Genomic DNA, 18,052 nt, shown 5'->3' on the forward strand with positions numbered 1-18,052 from the left:
TTAATAAGAGAGTTTATGTTTGATTTTTAATTTGTGAAAAATTCTCTTGGATTGAAATTAGTAGTTGATCCAATGAATTGAGAGATATTTTTGATTTTTTACCAAAGATTAAAGAAAATATTATTATAATAAAAATTAATCAATGAAAATACTATCCTATAATAATAAAATTCAATGATCTATATTGTATTTGATAAAAATAACATATCAAATAAATTATTTTTAAAATATTTTAATCATAAAAAATTCTTCAAATTATGACTTAAAAAATATTTTTAAAATTTATCTAATAAATATTAAATAAAAAAAAAACTCATAAATCGTACCGGTAATTTAACTATTAATATTTTTGGGTATTGCTTAGTTTTGTTTTTGGTGAAAAGAGGTGTATTTGAAAGACGGAAATTTATTCGGGTCGGATCCAACAATGAAGCCCGACCCTGACACCGTTATCTTGAATTCATTCTTCATGATTCTAATTTGCCATTAGCCAATACTACTGCTGGGTTTCTATTGTCAGAACTGCTACCTTTCTTCTTCTTCATCTTCCTCTCTGTATAGTTTGGTGCCACCGACTTTACCTTACACCACAGAATCAATCTCCTTTATTATTATTTTATGTAAGTCCTCTTCGCTTCCACCTAACTCTTCTTCTCTCGCGCCTTTTTCTGCTCCTTAACTTAATTCCATTTGTTACATGCCAATCTCTTTCATGTCCCTGATGATTATTCGTATTTTTAATTTATCTATTATACTTCATATTTTCTTTTGTCCAAATGAGATTCACCTGTGAGGTTATAAATACGTCCATTGGTCTCTTTATTTACTGGAATTTCACCTTTCGAATCTGCAAATTGCATAGCGTATATATATATTTTTTCTTTTTCTATTGTGATTCAGCGATTGTAACTCTAAATGGTAATTAATAAATATTTAATTAACGTGTTTTTTTTTTTAAAAAAAAAATTGACAGATTGGTGGATGTTGTGTATGAGCAGTTGTAGTTTATGTTTTGATTGATAAATTTGCTGCTAAGGATATGTGATTGTTGAAGCTAAAACTATAGCATGGATGAAGAATTGGTTGATGAGGCAACCCAATTAGAGGTTGCCGAGGAAACGCAGCGCCAAAACAAAGATTCATCCAACCCGGAATGCCAAAAAATCTTAAAATCCCAAGAAGCCTTCATCCCTGTTAAGCAGGACTACTCCCAGATACCACCTCGGGAATATGATGGTAAAAATGTAGTTGAAGGTATTGACCATGCAGATACATCACAGCATCCTCGTGTAAGCCTTTTTATGGATGATGCTGATGCTATGATTGAAGAGTTAACAGTAAAAAGTTACAATGGCTCAAGCTTGGATATTGGTACATCAAACAACCGAGAGCAGATGTATAATCAGCAGAATCATTGGCAAAATCTCTATCAGCTAGCAAGTAATTCAGGAATTGGAAATTCACTAAGTGATATTGGAACCAGAAACAGTGTCCAAGCTACATCTAGTGCTCGGGAGGATATTGGTTCCTCATCTTTCCCAGAGATGCTAGCTAGAAAATCTCTCAGTGATGGCCAGAGCAATGCCATGGAACACTTGGCATCTGCTGAAAATAAAGGGGGTGCAGGTGATGTTCATCAAGGAACACGGACAAAAATTATATCCCAATCAGGATTTGCGGAGTTTTTCATCAAAAATACACTGAGGGGTAAGGGTATTGTATATAGAGGTCCATCATCTGATGGCTTCTGTGTTCAGTCTAGAGAGCAAAACCGGATGAAGATTGGGATTGATGCAGATCAGAATAGGATGAAGACTGGCATTGGTGCAGATCAGAATCGGATGAAGACTGTCATTGATGTGATTCAGAATCGGCTGAAGACTGGCATTGATGCAGATCAGAATCCGATGAAGACTGGCATTGATCAGAGTCGGATGAAGACCGGCATTGATACAGATCAGAATCAGATGAAAACTGGCATTGGTACTGATCAGAAACAGATGAAGACCAGCATTGGTACTCACTTGAACTCTAATCAATCAGTTGGTTATGGTTCCAAAACTGCAAAGTTTCCTTCTTATTGTGGTGCTATGCCTAGATCTGGCAGGTCTGAATGTGACGGTGTGACTTTGAGAGAATGGTTGAAACACGGGAACCACAAAGCAAACAAGGTGGAAAGTTTGAATATATTTAGGAAGATTGTGGATTTGGTGGGCAATTCTCACTCTCAGGGAGTTGCACTGCATAACCTGTGTCCATCTTATATTAAATTGACGCCATCAAACCAGGTCATGTACCTTGGTTTACCTGTTCAAAAACAGATGGTGGATAGTGTTGTAAATTCTGAAGTTGTCCACTTAGATAATTCTTTTATTAGAAAAAGGTTGTCAGAGCAAGTAACACTTCCCTCTCTTGATATGGGGTCAAAGAAACAAAAATTTAATGAGAATGTAAGAGTTACTGGTGGTGACTTGTGTCTTGAAACTGCAAGTGATAGGAAACTTCATAGTCATACAGTTGGATCACAAGATTATTACAATGAATATGAGGAAGGTACCCAATTCTCTAAATATAACATTGGAAGAATGTCTAGCATCCCTCGTGTATCTAATGCAGGTCAAAGGCCATTGACTTCATGCGAAAAATTTGAAAATAAATGGTACACAAGTCCTGAGGGAGGCTACACAACATCATCAAATATCTACTGTCTTGGTGTTCTCCTTTTTGAGGTGTGTATACAAGTTCATGATGCCTCTCCATTTTTTTAATGCAATTTTCATGCATTATTTTGTAACATTTATTCCTCAAATTGAAATGTGTTTCTACATATGAAAAGTACAAATGAAAATATGCTTTTGTCTGTATACATTGGAGCTCAATATGGCTTTCTAGCATTAGTGTTGGTTTGAAAACTTATAAGTTTTTCCTTTGGTTTTTCACTATACTGATATCTTCCTAGCAAGGCTCAAACCCAGACATAAAGTACATTTCTTAGCAAAGTGGTTGCCTCATTTCAGGTTGAATAAAAAAACTAGTGTGGGAGTTTAGTGAAATTCTTTCCAGTCACTAAAATTAAATGATTGGTATAATTGGAAGCAATTTGATGCATAGCAAGTTCAGCAGCTGATTTTATTTGGGTCAATTTTTCAGTTACTTGGTCATTTTGACTCTGAAAGAACACATATTGCAGCCATGTCTGATCTTCGTCATAGGATTCTTCCTCCAATTTTCCTATCAGAAAATCCTAAGGAAGCTGGCTTTTGTCTTTGGCTGTTGCATCCTGAACCATCATCACGTCCATCAACAAGGTAGTATTGAAATATTATTTATCATAGTTAATATCAGATTTAATTCAATCAACATTATATGAAAAAAGTGTTTCACAAACATCTGATATACATATTTCACTTGTTTTTCATTTTGGATATATGCTGTAATATGGAAGAATGTATATTGAATAATGAAATCATGGCATGCTGTTTATGTTGTTTTTCAAAGAGGTATAAGCATACGCATAACATCTGTCATTGTTATGCTGATGAATTATCTCTTATATGTGATTATGTGTGTTATCACTCATAGGAACTTTATACAAGGATCTCCTCCCCCCACCCCCCTTTCCACGCCAGGGGGCTAATTTGGATATTGTATTATGTTCTCTAACATTGTGTTAGTGCTGTAGGCATTGTTAACTAAGTGTTTGAGCAAACTAACAAGATGAAAGCATTGAAGGCACTTACTCTATAAATCAAGAATAAAAATATAATTCCCATTCAACTAGACAATGACACCCACATTTTTTTCCATAGCTATTATTTATAAAAAAAAGTGTCTATGAAGCTATTATAGGTAGAGTTGAAATATTTGTTCTGTGAGATGTCTTCTCTGTCCCTTCGATATTACTAACTACAAAGTTAATAATCTTGTTGCTTTTTTTAAATTGCATCTGCATTGAAAATTTTAAACATAGTGCATTGAAAAATAGGAGGTTGCTTGGATGTTATATAATGTCAGAGTCAAGGGGAGTAAATGGGCTAATCGCTGGATCAGTTTAGTCACAGGCAATGCATTTGGAAAATTTATTCCAGGAGGAAGAGGGGCATGTGTTGAGAAGGTATAGGGCTGGTAGTTATGCATGAGGTCAAGGAGGGAGAGAGGGACTTCTGACTTATTAGGAGGGGAACTGGAGGAAGGGAATCATCTGGGGAGAATTTGGAAGGAATTTTTGGCATCTGGTTTGTGCCCTAAGCTCTATGAGCTATGGGATAATTATCTTTTTTAAAGTGTCATCTTTTTTCTGGGTTTTAGATATATTCCAGTGTTCCACTATTAATTTGTAACCTTTATCTGCGATATTCAATAAAGATCATATTTCTGAGTGGCTAGTTTTGAAGTCTCATCAAAATGATTCAGAGAATTTTTTAAATTTGATTTTCTTCTCTTTCTGGTCTTTAGTACATATTTTTAGTAGTGTTTTAGTTAAATATGCTGGTAGTCCTTAAAATATGGTCTTCAAACCTGAGTTATACTCTATTGATATGATTCCCTAAAGTTACAACTTCTGTTGCATAACAGGGAAATCCTTCAATCTGAATTGATTAATGGATTGCAAGAGTTGTTTAGTGAGGAATTGTCATCAAGTATTGACCAAGAAGATGCAGAATCAGAATTGTTATTGCATTTCCTCGTTTTGTTAAAAGAGCAGAAGCAGAACAATGCCTTCAAACTGGTAGAAGATATCAAGTGCTTGGAATCAGATATTGAAGAGGTGGATAGGAGGCATGACTCAAGAAAATCCTTGGTTTCCTCTGGCTTGCAGAATGATTACTCTTGTCAGAAAGAGATTATGCCTCTTAAAAAGGAATCTTTGAGTTTGGAAATGCTGCCCTCGATATCCCCAATCTCTAATTCAAATGAAGTGAGATTGATGAGAAATATATGCCATCTTGAAAGTGCTTATTTTTCCATGAGATCCAAACTTCAGCTTTCTGAAACAGATGCTTCAACTCACCCTGATAAAGATATACTAAGAAATCGTGAGAACTGGAATGTGGCTGAAAAAAGCGAGGAACAACCTAAGAAAGATACTTTAGGGGCATTCTTTGATGGTTTGTGCAAGTATGCACGCTATTGCAAGTTTGAAGTGCGGGGTGTACTAAGAAATGCTGATTTTAACAATCCTGCAAATGTAATTTGCTCTCTAAGCTTTGATCGGGATGCAGATTACTTTGCTTCTGCTGGGATATCTAAGAAAATAAAAATTTTCGAGTTTAGTGCACTTTGCAATGACTCTGTTGATATCCATTATCCTGCAGTTGAGATGTCAAACAGATCAAAACTCAGCTGTGTTTGCTGGAATAACTATATTAAGAACTATCTTGCTTCTACAGATTATGACGGTATAGTGAAGGTATGTTTTGCACATTGAACCATTGTTTAATCATTGGAAGACATTCTTTGCAGCGTTCGTCCATTACCTTTGCAGTCTCCATCCATTACTTATATGGAATTGATGTTTTTCTGATTCAAACTGAAATGGTTTACCTTAGAGGGTTTACTCACCTGTTTACTTGGATTTTTGGCTAAAACTCTGCTGCTAAATAGAGAAAATAGTGCTTATTTTCTCAAGATTGGTGGGTCTTGTTTGGAATGTAACATCTAGTCTCCGTTATTCGTGTCATGACTCACCAATTATCCCAAAAGTTTAGCTATTAGTGAAACTGCGGAAGACTAATGAAAGATTTTATATTTATATTTATTGATATCTCTAACACACCCACTTATGCAAGAATTCTTTGGGCTTAAAGCATAGATAATGCACAAGCCCACCTACCTTGTGCTGAAATTTATTTTTTATTAGAAAAATGGGGAGACAACGATCAAACTCTAGACCACTTTGTCATAATGACTCTAATACTATGTCAAGAACTAATTGTCCCTAAAGCATAAGCTGTTAGGTGAAGACATATGAACAGTTTTATATTATATCTCTAACAATTTGATTAGTGAATTGTTAGTACCTTGACTGTATCATATCTGTTTCCATGATTTTCTAAGTTGCATATAAGATTATATTTTAAATCTGAAGTTTCAAGGGATGTCTATTTCCAACTGAACTGGTTGACTCCTATAAAATAGTACTTTGAGAAACATTGAAGCTGGTATTGGACACAGATATTTATAATACATATACATGGATAGAGCAGTTTTCTATGAATTCAGAAAATTTGGGATACTTTTGTTATATTATTAGATTACAATGCATTCATAAGTTATAATTTAGAGGTAAAAGCATGTGTGGTTGTGGACATGCAGATACACTTATCCTTATAAACTTCTCATTAATGTGCCGGTAAAAACCGTAGATACTAAGTGATTTTACACTTGTTCGTTTAAAAAAAAAGAGAATAAAATAACTGTCTTGGTGGCTATCCTTGTTCTTTTTTTTCTAAGATGTTCTTGAATGTCATTTTTTGCTGTCACTTTGTGTTACTGTGGCGGCACTGCCTGAATCATGCTCATTACTCAGATTGTATGCACCTTGTAGAAGTACATGTGGTTTGTACATAGGATATGATTATTTAGCATCAGAATAGAGACTGGTGATCATCATTTACTTAAATTTAGCATGGCATCCATTCACTTGACTGTAAACCGCTGGGCCCAATATCATTGACAAATGATTTTTTGATAGCTGCCATGCTTTGACTTCCTGCATTAGTCATGACATTGTATAATTTGATGCATTTTCAGTTATGGGATGCTAGTACAGGCCAAGAATTTTCTCAATTCACTGAACATGAGAAGAGGGCTTGGTCTGTTGACTTCTCTGCAGTATGCCCTACAAAATTTGCCAGTGGAAGTGATGATTGTACTGTCAAGCTGTGGAGCATCAGTGAGGTAAACCCCCTTTTTCATGTACAATACACGTTACGCTGTACATATGCATGTAAGCATGTGGATTTGCAGATTTTGCTTGACTGAAAGTTGGTAACCAAAAAAAGAAACTAGAGTTACAATGTAATTGAATGTTGCTTCTTTCTGAGCTTTAATTGTATTTATGACCTAAAACGTAATATGTATATCAGACCTTTTGATATTTACTGTTGATTAGGGTTGGGGATCATGGATTGGGTCAACCTGAGTTAAAAATATCGGATTGGGTTGGGTTGACGAGTTGGATTGGTTTGAAAATAGATGAACTCGAAGCAATCGGGTTGGGTACTAGGTTTGGAAATTTCATACCTGATCTGAACCTTTTCAATCAGTTTGGGTCAATGTTATTAGAATCTTGCGATTCAATGCGATTCGGCTGGCTATCTATTCGTATCATAAGATAAATTTCAAATGACTTTGAATCTTATAGTACATGAATGAGTTGGTCCAATTTCTTATCATTGATATATGATATGAATCACACAATGCAACAATTCATTTTTACTTTTATATTACCAAATTCTCTTGAAAGAAATTGAGAAGTCATACATGCTTAAATAGTTAAATGAAAAGGAATTGAAAGAGCACTAGTGAACTTATCATATATTTTGTTGTTCCGCTATTTTTTGTTTGACTCATTTAATGCATGCACTCTATTTGGCTGTTTCATTGCTTTGTTTTCATTCTGCATAGAGACTTCACAAACTTAGATATAACTAATAATTTTGTTTTGAGACTTATGGCTAAGTTGTTTTATTTGTTTCTAGTTTAAAATTATTACATTGAACACTATATATGATCTATATGATATATTTGAAGTTACTTTTCATTTCTTTAAAGCTATGATTCACAATTCAAAAATTAGCTTGAGAATTTGTGATTGGAATCTTGATTTGATAACCTTGCTTTGGGTCCAAGATGCCCTCAAACCTGACCTGTGTTCACCCTTACTGTGCATTGTGATTTGCAAATTTCCCCCTTAAATAATAGTCCTTGATCACCAAATGAACCTTCTGTATTCATATCAGGAAGATATTGAATCTAAGAAAAAAAAACAGTTTTTGCTTAACCAATACTATGGAGAAAGGTTCCTGGTTGAATTGTTTTTATCTTGAGTTAAATATATTTTTAGTCCCTACAAAAAGGACAATGTTAGCTTTTAGTGCCTAAAATAAAATTGTTTCTTTTTGGTCCTCATTTATGGAAATGTGTCGTGTCACTCGTGTGTGGTCCTTATTTTCTTAAACTAGGGACCAAAAAGAGACAATTTCTTATACGGACTAAAATTGAAAATTACCCTATTTGTAGGGACTAAAAACACATTTAACCCTTTTATTTTTATTTTTCAAAATAAATAATGTGGCAGTGGAGACCATTAGTCCATGAGCAGGGGGACGAATATGAACGACCAAGATTTTCTTAATTGAATGGATAGATTTTGCATCACATCGTCTCTTCATAAGCTCAAGATGCTGCAAAAAATACAAGATAAATTATTTCCAATAACTAATCAAGAGCTAACGCAGTACAATTTTTTTTCTTCCAGAGAAACTGTTTAGGCACAATCAGGAACGTTGCTAATGTCTGCTGTGTTCAGTTCTCTGCTCATTCCTCCCATTTGCTGGCCTTTGGATCTGCGGATTACTCAACATATTGTTATGATCTTCGCAATCTCAGAAGTCCCTGGTGTGTACTGGCTGGCCATCGTAAAGCTGTGAGCTATGTCAAATTCTTGGACTCTGAAACACTTGTTTCTGCTTCTACTGATAATACATTGAAGATCTGGGATCTCAATAAAACCTCTCCTGTGGGTGCATCCATTAATGCTTGCAGCCTAACTCTGTCAGGACATACTAATGAGAAGGTTTGGTTTTAAATTTTATAGCACTGGATGGAATTTATGTTTGTAAAGTATGTAAGGTTTTCTTTGTCACCATCTTTCAAATATCCTTTGGAGAATTTTACTTATTTGGTGTTAAATGGAGCATCAGATTGTGGTTGATGATCTGAATAGAAAAATCAATTTTACGAAATCCAGATTGTTTTTGACCTAAATGATTTGTTCACAGCTGTGATAAACAAACTACTATGCCTTCATGTCAGAAATTTGATCTGTTTTTGTTATTAAACTGACAAATGTTTATGATTACTTAAATTGGTAATCTGAAATCCTCCGCCTGTTTCTTGACAGAATTTTGTGGGTCTATCGGTGGCTGATGGATATATTGCATGCGGTTCAGAAACAAATGAGGTATATATTAGTTTCAGTAGAACAATTATTTACTTGGTTTTAACTTTCTAAAATCAAACTCGTTCATTCAATTAGTTATTTCATTTAATTGCACTAAAGTGAAATTATGACTAGTCACAAACCTCGAAAATGTCAGTATGCTAATTCTATTAAGCAACTTGTATATGCTTCCAATTTGTCTTGATAACCGTGACTAGCAGCCTTACAATTTGCAACATTCAAAATTTATTTAAGGATAATAACCAAGATGGAGAAACGAATAGGTGGGAGTTTTGAATATTGAGCAGAAAGTTACGTGAGTGTGTGCTGGCTTGAATCACAATTTATTTTCTCTTGCAGATTTACACCTACTATAGATCGCTTCCCATGCCAATCACTTCACACAAATTTGGGTCCATTGATCCCATTTCTGGTAAAGACACTGATGATGACAATGGTCAGTTTGTTTCAAGTGTATGCTGGAGAGGGAAATCAGACATGCTTATTGCGGCCAATTCAAGTGGGTGTGTAAAAGTGTTACAGATGGTTTAAAGGAAAGGTTCCCTGTGGCGGCAACTTTCTTGCAGTTTTGCGAGTTCCTGGAGTTTTGCACTTGTCGCCCTTGCACTCAGGCTAAATCCCATCAACCTGCTGGGAGCATATAAAAAAATATTTTGACATCTTGAGCTCTGGCTTATAATTTGAAGTAGAAGGGCTTCTTCAATTTCGGCCATAATTGGATGGAGAAATAGATCTGCAATCTAAATCCTGGTCTTTTTAAATCCTGATGTGCAACTCGGATTTCAAACCAGAATTTCACATTGTCATATGTAGAAAAGGCTTGTTATACTTAAATATCACTGGGATCAATCCGAGAAGCAGATTCAATATGAAACAGATTAAGCTCCACCTTAGATAAACTTCTCAACGATAGTTTTATTGGAGAAGAAAATAAATCAAATTTCTCTTCCGAATTAAAATTAATTTATGTACATCAGTCTTTTAAGTTCTTTCATTTAATTTTTTCGGAAACTGATGTGCGTAATTTAATTTTAACTTTTAGTAGAAATTTGATTCAATATCTCTATTTCTTCTCTTTTTTATTGTTAAAATTATCTAAATTGGGCTTAATATTTTAGAATTGGGATGGCTGGTGCTAAGTTGCTTCTTGGCTCAGACGCCCTGTATCTATGCAAAGCTTGCCCGTGCCAGTGTAAATTGTATTGCTGTCCTTTTCAGATTTTTTAAATTTTATGAAGGACTAGCAATTGTACGATTATAGGAAAAATGATTTTTTTTTTTATCAAAAGATAAAGCAACTCCATTACCATGAATCGAAAGCATATAAACTTCATGTGTATACCATCCCTTTATTTTTTTGTCTCTGGGGCCACGCTTCATCTCCAATGGTTGTATGAATCACCGTAGTAAAATTACCTTGACCATATTGATTCTAGGTTGGTGTCTTTTGGCTATGGATATCTCTCTATTTATCTCAAGTATAATTCTATACTTGTAATAAAAGCTTTCTACGGTCAATGTGTATATTAATTTTAGAAAATATTTAATTAAATTTCTTGTATGTGTTTATTAAGTTTTCCATCTAATAATATCTATATGTTTATTTAAAATGTTGCAACACATTAATAGAGGCTATTTATCATTAAAAACTTAGTTTAATGTTTGGGGTGATTTTTAGTTTTTAATTATAATTAAAAAAACAGTTTTCAGTTTAATTTTTTTTTTCCAGTTTTAAAAACTTGTTAGTTTTATAATTTTTCTTTAAAAAATCCACTAAAATAATAGACCCTTCACGAGGTTGTGATGAGAGGATTTGATGTGAGGGCACAACAAAAAAGAAGTAAAATATTTTAATTGTGCTCAAAATTTATGACATGAATATATTTCCTTCTCTCAGCACACACCGAACAAATTAATTGTTCGCAGTTTACGTAAAGAATCCTAATCCGAATTGCACATAATTGAATTTAAGAAAGAGTATAACGAAGGAAATAAAATTCAGCAAAAAAAAAAAATAATAATAATAATAACGAAGGAAACAAAAAGGATAGAAAGTTGGGGAGGCAACTCCAATAATTTATGACATGAATATATTCACTGAAATTCATCAGTTCCTAAAAACCATACTCCTAAAAACACAAGGAAATCTCCGAGAGACTGCAAATAATACAACCAAGCATGAAACTATGCTTCTAACCTTCCGTTAAAAAGCTACATCTTTGTGTTTTCCACTTATCTTAAGACATGTCTGTGTTAAGCAAAAGAGTAAACAAATGTTGGGAAAATCTGCATGGTGCAAAATAGTCTAAGGACTATAACTGTGCTAAGAGGCAAAGGTGACGACTGATTAAATAATCTGAAAATCTTCCATAGGCACTGAAAGTCAAAAGGGCCTTAATTAATTAATCCGAGACATGGCCACAGGTTGTCCTCACATAAGGACTCAAAGGGCTCAATGCGAATGGTGAAAGACTTCCTCTTTTCTTCACAAAACTGCTCTCGGAGTCAGAGACATGGCCGCTTGTTTTCTTTCTTCTCATATAGGGGCTTAATGCCAACGATGACAACCTACCTTTTGTCATCTTTAAACCGTTATCCAAATCTGAGACATGATAACTACGACTTCTGTTTGTGCATATTCTCTGAGAGCATAACGTATGGGTCGGCGTGAGCCCCTTCAAATTGGTCTCAGTGTTGGAACGTCGTAGTCTTCTTGGGCTCAAAGAAGGGTTCAACTTCAGTTGTGACTTTTTCATCTTTGAACTACCTTGTAATGCTAATGGTGGCTGATCCCTTTTTTCCAGCCTTAAACTGCCCTTAGAATCCGACAAGCTTCCGTCATATTTTTTTCTCCTGACTGAGCTCGAAACTAGTGGTGATTGATTCCCTTTGTCAGAGACTACGGGAGGTCGTCTTCTATCTGCAGCTGCAGGGCTCAAAGTGCTTGGTGCCAATGACGACTGATTCACCTTTGTAGTCCTTAAAACTCGATTAGATAAAGATGATGGTAATGACTTTGTCACTAACAATTTTGGAGTTCCTGTTTCAATCAAATATATTATACATTTAGTTTCTTGCAGTCAAGTTTAGCAAAATATATCTCCTTGTCATGCAAACATTCTATTGAAATCTTATCTTATCAAATTGCCTGTCACATTTATATTTCTCTCTTTGGATGTATATTAGCACTGGTTATTCATGAATATCTTTTGATATAAAAAAAACCATACTTCAAAACACAAACATACTCCTATTGTCATCAGAAATCAATTGTAGAGGAATTAAAAAATATTTTATCTTTTTTTACGTGAATAAAAAATGAGAGAATGAGAAAACACTCAATATTATCATACAAGACATCAACGACATATCAAAACTATCAGAAAAGGCGTATTTAGAAAATTACTGCCAAAGCTTAAATCATCTAATCTCAATTACTCAATCACACTGTGAACTATCTGAAGAAACTTAAATTATTAAGTGAAATTTTAGTGACTTGATAGAAAAAGTTCATTCTCTCAATCCTTAACCTAGAGTCCTAAAAACCATAATTGAGACATAAAATAGAAGCCTTTGGAAAGCATATGTACACATACATATATAGTGCAAAGAAGTGAACTAACCTTGTTCTTTGTTGGCCTTTACGGGTGTTGGTTTCTTCATTCTAACAGTTTTCCTGAACGGGGCTTCCGAGCAAACAGACCGTGCGTCACCGCAAACTGATGTCGGAGAGGTTAGTAGTGGGAACGGATCTTCCACAGTGGATGCGTTATCACTTTGCTCATCACTTTCACTCCTACACGAAGAGGGCTCCTCCTTTTGGTGCTCGCAGCACTTACTGCTGTTGTTGGGATTGATTTTCAATTTCTCGGCAACTTTATAAGCAAACATTTCGTAGGGTATCTGCGACACAGCGAACACACCAGATGTCGTCCTCTCCATTGAAAAGCCCTTTAGGAACGTCGTTTCTATGTCGCAGCAGTCCACAGGAGGGGCCTGAAGCTCAATCTGGTTGTTGAGTTCTGGGTTCATGATATGGGACTCCGTGTTCATGGCAAGGAACTTTTTCGTGTAACGCAAAATCCTACAAATGGAGGAGAATGTAGGACGCTGAGCAGGGTCTGTTTGCCAACACTTTTTGATCAAACTCACAAGGTATTTTGGGGAACGGTAAGGAAACAAAGGCCTTTCACCCGCTTTAATGTTTTGGCTGGTTCTGGCTCCTCGAAGATGGTTATCTTCAAAAGGCACTTTCCCTGTCAACAACTCAAAGCATATCATCCCAAAGCTATAAGCATCAGCTTTCTCCGAGGTACAAGTAGAATTAGCATAAGCATCTGGCGTTTGTTCTAACTCCGTCAGAACTTCGGGAGCAAACCAAGTTAAAGGGTCGTGGTCCTCATGAGCATCACTGTTAATGTTAATATTGTTCACAGAAGACAAGCCAAACCCTGAAACCTTTGCTTGAAAATAACCCTCTTGGGAGTTCCTTGGCTTGAGCAAAATATTACAAGGGTTAAGGTGTCCGTGAAAAATCTTTTTGGAATGTAAGTACTCCATGCCTCTGGCCATCTGAAGCATGAGGTCCACCACAACGGGGACAGAGAAGAGAATCTGTCTCCTGGGACCACAATTATCCTTCATGTAAGTCCACAAATCCTTGTTCATCAACTCCATCACAAGGGAATACTCCTTTTTCTCCTCGTCGTAAAACCCGCAGAGGTATTGCAATATGTTGGGGTGAGATAATGAGAGCAGAGTGGAAACCTCGGCCTCGTGCGCTTGTCTCTCACCCTGAAAGTGTCTCAACGCGAAGCACTGTCCGAGCCATTGGATTTCCTTAAACTCCTTACCACCGCGACCCAACCTGCGTCTAACTTGGTAATCATTCGACCCAATAAGAACCTCAATTGGGACAATCTCTGACCCATTAAGAAGTTTCTTCAACAACATATCCGCTAGGCGCTGCTCGCTCTTCTTCTTCTTCTTCTTCTTCTTGTCCTTGATTGCTTCCACGAGACTCCACCTGTCCTCCCTCCACGCGTGTTCCAATTGCTTGCAAATATCGCGGGGGACCAAATACTGTTTCCCGAACCTCCACTGGAACAGCTTGGGGTCGTTCCATTCCAAGTCGTATTTCCGAGCCAGCATCACTTTCTTCTTCTCCTTCTCGTCCGGATCCGAGCCTGACACCAGTCCAGCGTTCTCAATGGCCTCGATGACGGCGGGGAAATAACAGAGAAGATTGTGGATGTGGAATTCGACGCATTCTCTGTTGTGAGAAAGGGTGAGGGCTTTCCCCAACCAGTCCTTGGAATCCAAACACTGCCTTATGTAAAGCTCTCCCTCCTTCAAAACCCTGCATAGCTCACGCAGCGGAAATTCCAGAGCCTTCCATTTCGTGTTACGCTCCTCCAGCTTCAGGTTCTGCCTTATCTCCTCCGCGATCGTCTCCATCGCCAAACCGAAGATGTCCAGGATCAAACAGCATTGTCGTTGGTTTATTTGGATTTCATCGCGCAAAACCATAAGCGCTTTCAGACTCCCAACCACCTCTCCTATATGCCGGAACTGTTCCATCCCGGCGGCACCTTTAATTCAAAATCTACAAAACAACAACGTAATCCAAATATCAAGGAAAAAGACCTAATAAGGTCTTAATAATTACTTATTGCAGATCATATTTGTCTAAAACTTATTATTGTAACGACAATACGAAAAACTCTTACGATCTGGGAGGTGAGAAACCAAGACGAGAAGGGTGGTAAGGTAATGATGAAGACAAAGGAAAACGGAAAGTTTGAGGCAGGTTGTTACTGGCATGGAAGTCAAGGATTGAACTAATTCTTACCTCAGAGTTTGGATGCGGTCTTCTTCGGAGGATGCAAATGGCCGTTGCATGTCTCCGATCTTCCCGCGAATTTCGTCTTCCAGTGATCCCATTCTATTCTGTCTTCTAGCTATATATATATACTATTAACAGACCCAAGATGCTCCTCATTCACCAGCCTACGTTTTTAGAATCAATCAAATAAATGTTACTATTTTTCATTCAACGCCAGCTTCCCCAATCTTTAACGCCTACGCCAATTCCCCTATAAATTTCTCTCTGATCTTATTTATGGAAAAGGATTCCCTAAAAAAATTTGATCTTTAATATTATCTCTAGTTTACAACAGGGAATATAACTTCCCATTCTATTGCTTATATTAATTTTCTTCAGCTTGAACAAAATTGTATTTCATGACTTGAGTGTTATTTGAGATATCATTATTTAGTAATTTAAGAAGAAGAAAAAAAGACAAACATTTTTATAATTACAAAGATTAAATTAGTTATTTAACTTAATATTTTATCTTATTTTTAACATCTTTCGTTCTAAAACTTTAGTTGTATAAAATAAATATTTATCATCTATAATGCACAAGCTAAAGTATTAAATAAAAAAATAAATTGATTTAATATCTTTAAATTAGAAAACACTAAATTAATACTTTATTTTTATCTAAAAATGAAAATGAGATATTTATTCATTTAAAAAAAAACTAAATTAGTTTAACAACAGGTGTGAATATTTGTGAATTTTTGATAAAGATGGATAAAAAACCAAAAAAGTTAGACAAAGCATATGGGGCCAAAAGGTGACAGAGTGTCAGCGCTGTGGCTGGTTTGGAATCCAAAGCAAAGGGGCATACAAGTTACAACAGCTTCAGCAAGCGTAACATGCAGTGGACCCCACTTCGTATTACCGGCTTGATCGGTTGCCTATATCCACTTTTGCTTCCCCTTCGTAACGGCCTATTAAACCCGTGCGCCGTCTCACACCAGTGTTCCCACTCCTCCAATTACTGCATTTGAGAGAGAGAGAGCAAAAAGATGGCTAGTTTCAGATTTTCATTCGGTTTCGGAGTGGTGGCCGCCGTTGTTCTCTCTCTCATCTTCACTCTTTACATGCCTGTCGCTGTTCATGCCCAATCCCTAGCTCCAGCACCTGCTCCTACCAGCGACGGTTATTAATTAATTAATTATTCATTCCTCTCTTTCTAGATCTAATTTCTTCGCTGGATCTGAACATGTGCTTGCATTGCTCTAATTTTCACATTCATGATTTTCCTTATGTTATGTTTGGTTCAGGAACGTCCATAGATCAAGGGATTGCGTATGTTTTGATGATGTTGGCTTTGGCACTCACTTATCTCATCCACTCCTCCACCTTCTGAAAAGGACGCTCTTTCACTTGAAAGAAGGTCTTATGTTTATTATTATTGATACAACTATTAGCGTTAGGAATCATAGATATAATAGACAACGTTATTCCCGAAATACTAATGACTGGGAAAAAATTTCCCATAGGAATTCGACCTTGTTTTTTCGGATTCATTTTCCCAGTGATGTAAGGGTATTTGTTTTTTACTGGCTTCTTAATGTCATTTTCTATTTGCTGATGCCATTCTAATTTGTACATTCTTGTCATTGTTTAATTTCTTTTTGGGAATAATAGCTAATTTGCTTCACGGGCCTTTCGTTAAAATCGATTAACAAATAACAATTGGGATGAAAATCATTTTTTTTAAAAGCCATTCCAATACTTCTTTTTAACCTTGTGAAATTCCAAAAAGGGATTAACTATGTGCAATTTATCATTGAGTATGCAAAACCCATAAAAATTAGCCACAACCTATATGATGCATTGATAGGATAGTATCCAACATAGTGATGTCATAATTCTAAAAATATATATACAGCACGCATAAGATACATGTCTAGCTATTTATAAAAATTCATAAGCTGCAACTTTTAGATTCATTGTTTACCAAAATACTCATCCGAGCCGCAGGAACATGTACAGACATAATACTAGAATTTCCACCTTGTTGAAGATCTAATACCTGTTCCATAAGTGTATAACACTGTAAATTGGAAATAGTATGCTATATAAGTCCCCTCTACCAATTACCATCAAGCTGGGTAGGAAACTGCAAACAACTAGCATAACATCGAATGGTGAAAGCTGTCATTATTTTTTGGTCATTTATTCAATTTTGCAATAAACCAAGCGACACAAATGTAAAGAGTTTAAATAAATAAATTTAAAAACAGTAGATATATGGGATATATTTGGATAAAAAGAAAAAAAATGTGTTTTTTTAATGAATTTTATCGAATTTTAAGACACAAAATAAAGAAGAAAAACATTGCTTTGAAAATAAAAGTAGTTTTGTAGCCTCTAATAACCAAACATGTACAACAATATTGGGTATCAAGTTGGGTTTGCGGCCTCCATAGTAGTGTTGTATAGTTGCTGTCCTTGGCTTTTACGGGAGGTGGTTGGACAATTTAAGATTCATGCTTCTGTTATAGAGGGATTCACGGTTTTAGTCTAAAGGACTGCGTGAGGGGCTCTCGGTGTGCTAGAGTTGAAGTTCCTTGTCTTGGATAATTTTTTGTATTAGTGTTATTCTCTTAACTACTTGGGTTACTTCTTATGACCCAATTAGTTCCTCTTTAATATATATTGCATTTTTTACTACCAAAAAAATTTATTGGGTAACAAGTTAACTTTCTGTGGCAAAACAAAGCAATGGTAGCAAAGGAATAGAGTTAAGGAAGGCACTAAAAGCCAACTTTAATTTTAACATCAGCTTACAATAATCCAATATATCCCAATGTAAGTTGATAGGTGAAGGCAAACCCATGTGCATCGAATCCAGAGAAGACAACTCCATATATGAACCGTGATTTAGCATGTTTGGTTTTTTAGTGGGATAAAGCCTAATGAATCATTTGGCTCTCAACACAAAAAATTATCTTCTTACGCTGACTTTACGGTGCATACAACATAATGACGAATGCAACTCACATAAT

At 35.7% G+C, this 18,052-nt stretch overlaps 2 protein-coding genes and 1 long non-coding RNA gene across 3 annotated transcripts; 2 read left to right on the top strand and 1 right to left on the bottom strand.

Moving 5' to 3' along the window:
• Window positions 1–476: 476 nt before the first annotated feature.
• LOC114374867 (protein SPA1-RELATED 2-like) lies at window positions 477–10,526 on the top strand. Its single transcript, XM_028332585.1, has 8 exons — window positions 477–620; window positions 974–2,729; window positions 3,151–3,308; window positions 4,576–5,410; window positions 6,754–6,900; window positions 8,483–8,800; window positions 9,128–9,187; window positions 9,527–10,526. Exons 2-8 carry the CDS (start codon window positions 1,068–1,070, stop codon window positions 9,716–9,718), a joined length of 3,372 nt encoding a protein of 1,123 aa, XP_028188386.1. The 5' UTR covers window positions 477–620; window positions 974–1,067; the 3' UTR covers window positions 9,719–10,526.
• A 729-nt stretch (window positions 10,527–11,255) lies between these two features.
• Window positions 11,256–15,344, bottom strand: LOC114375031. The gene is made up of 3 exons (XM_028332769.1): window positions 15,039–15,344; window positions 12,811–14,792; window positions 11,256–12,227 (listed from the first exon to the last, which is right to left on the bottom strand). Exons 2-3 carry the CDS (start codon window positions 14,765–14,767, stop codon window positions 11,590–11,592), a joined length of 2,595 nt encoding a protein of 864 aa, XP_028188570.1. The 5' UTR covers window positions 14,768–14,792; window positions 15,039–15,344; the 3' UTR covers window positions 11,256–11,589.
• A 663-nt stretch (window positions 15,345–16,007) lies between these two features.
• On the top strand, window positions 16,008–16,645 carry LOC114375071. Its single transcript, XR_003658695.1, has 2 exons — window positions 16,008–16,196; window positions 16,322–16,645. It is a non-coding gene; the product is annotated as an uncharacterized LOC114375071 (long non-coding RNA).
• Window positions 16,646–18,052: the final 1,407 nt, after the last annotated feature.

Source organism: Glycine soja, chromosome 11 (assembly GCF_004193775.1).
Source record: "Glycine soja cultivar W05 chromosome 11, ASM419377v2, whole genome shotgun sequence".
NCBI classification, from domain to species: Eukaryota; Viridiplantae; Streptophyta; class Magnoliopsida; order Fabales; family Fabaceae; genus Glycine; species Glycine soja.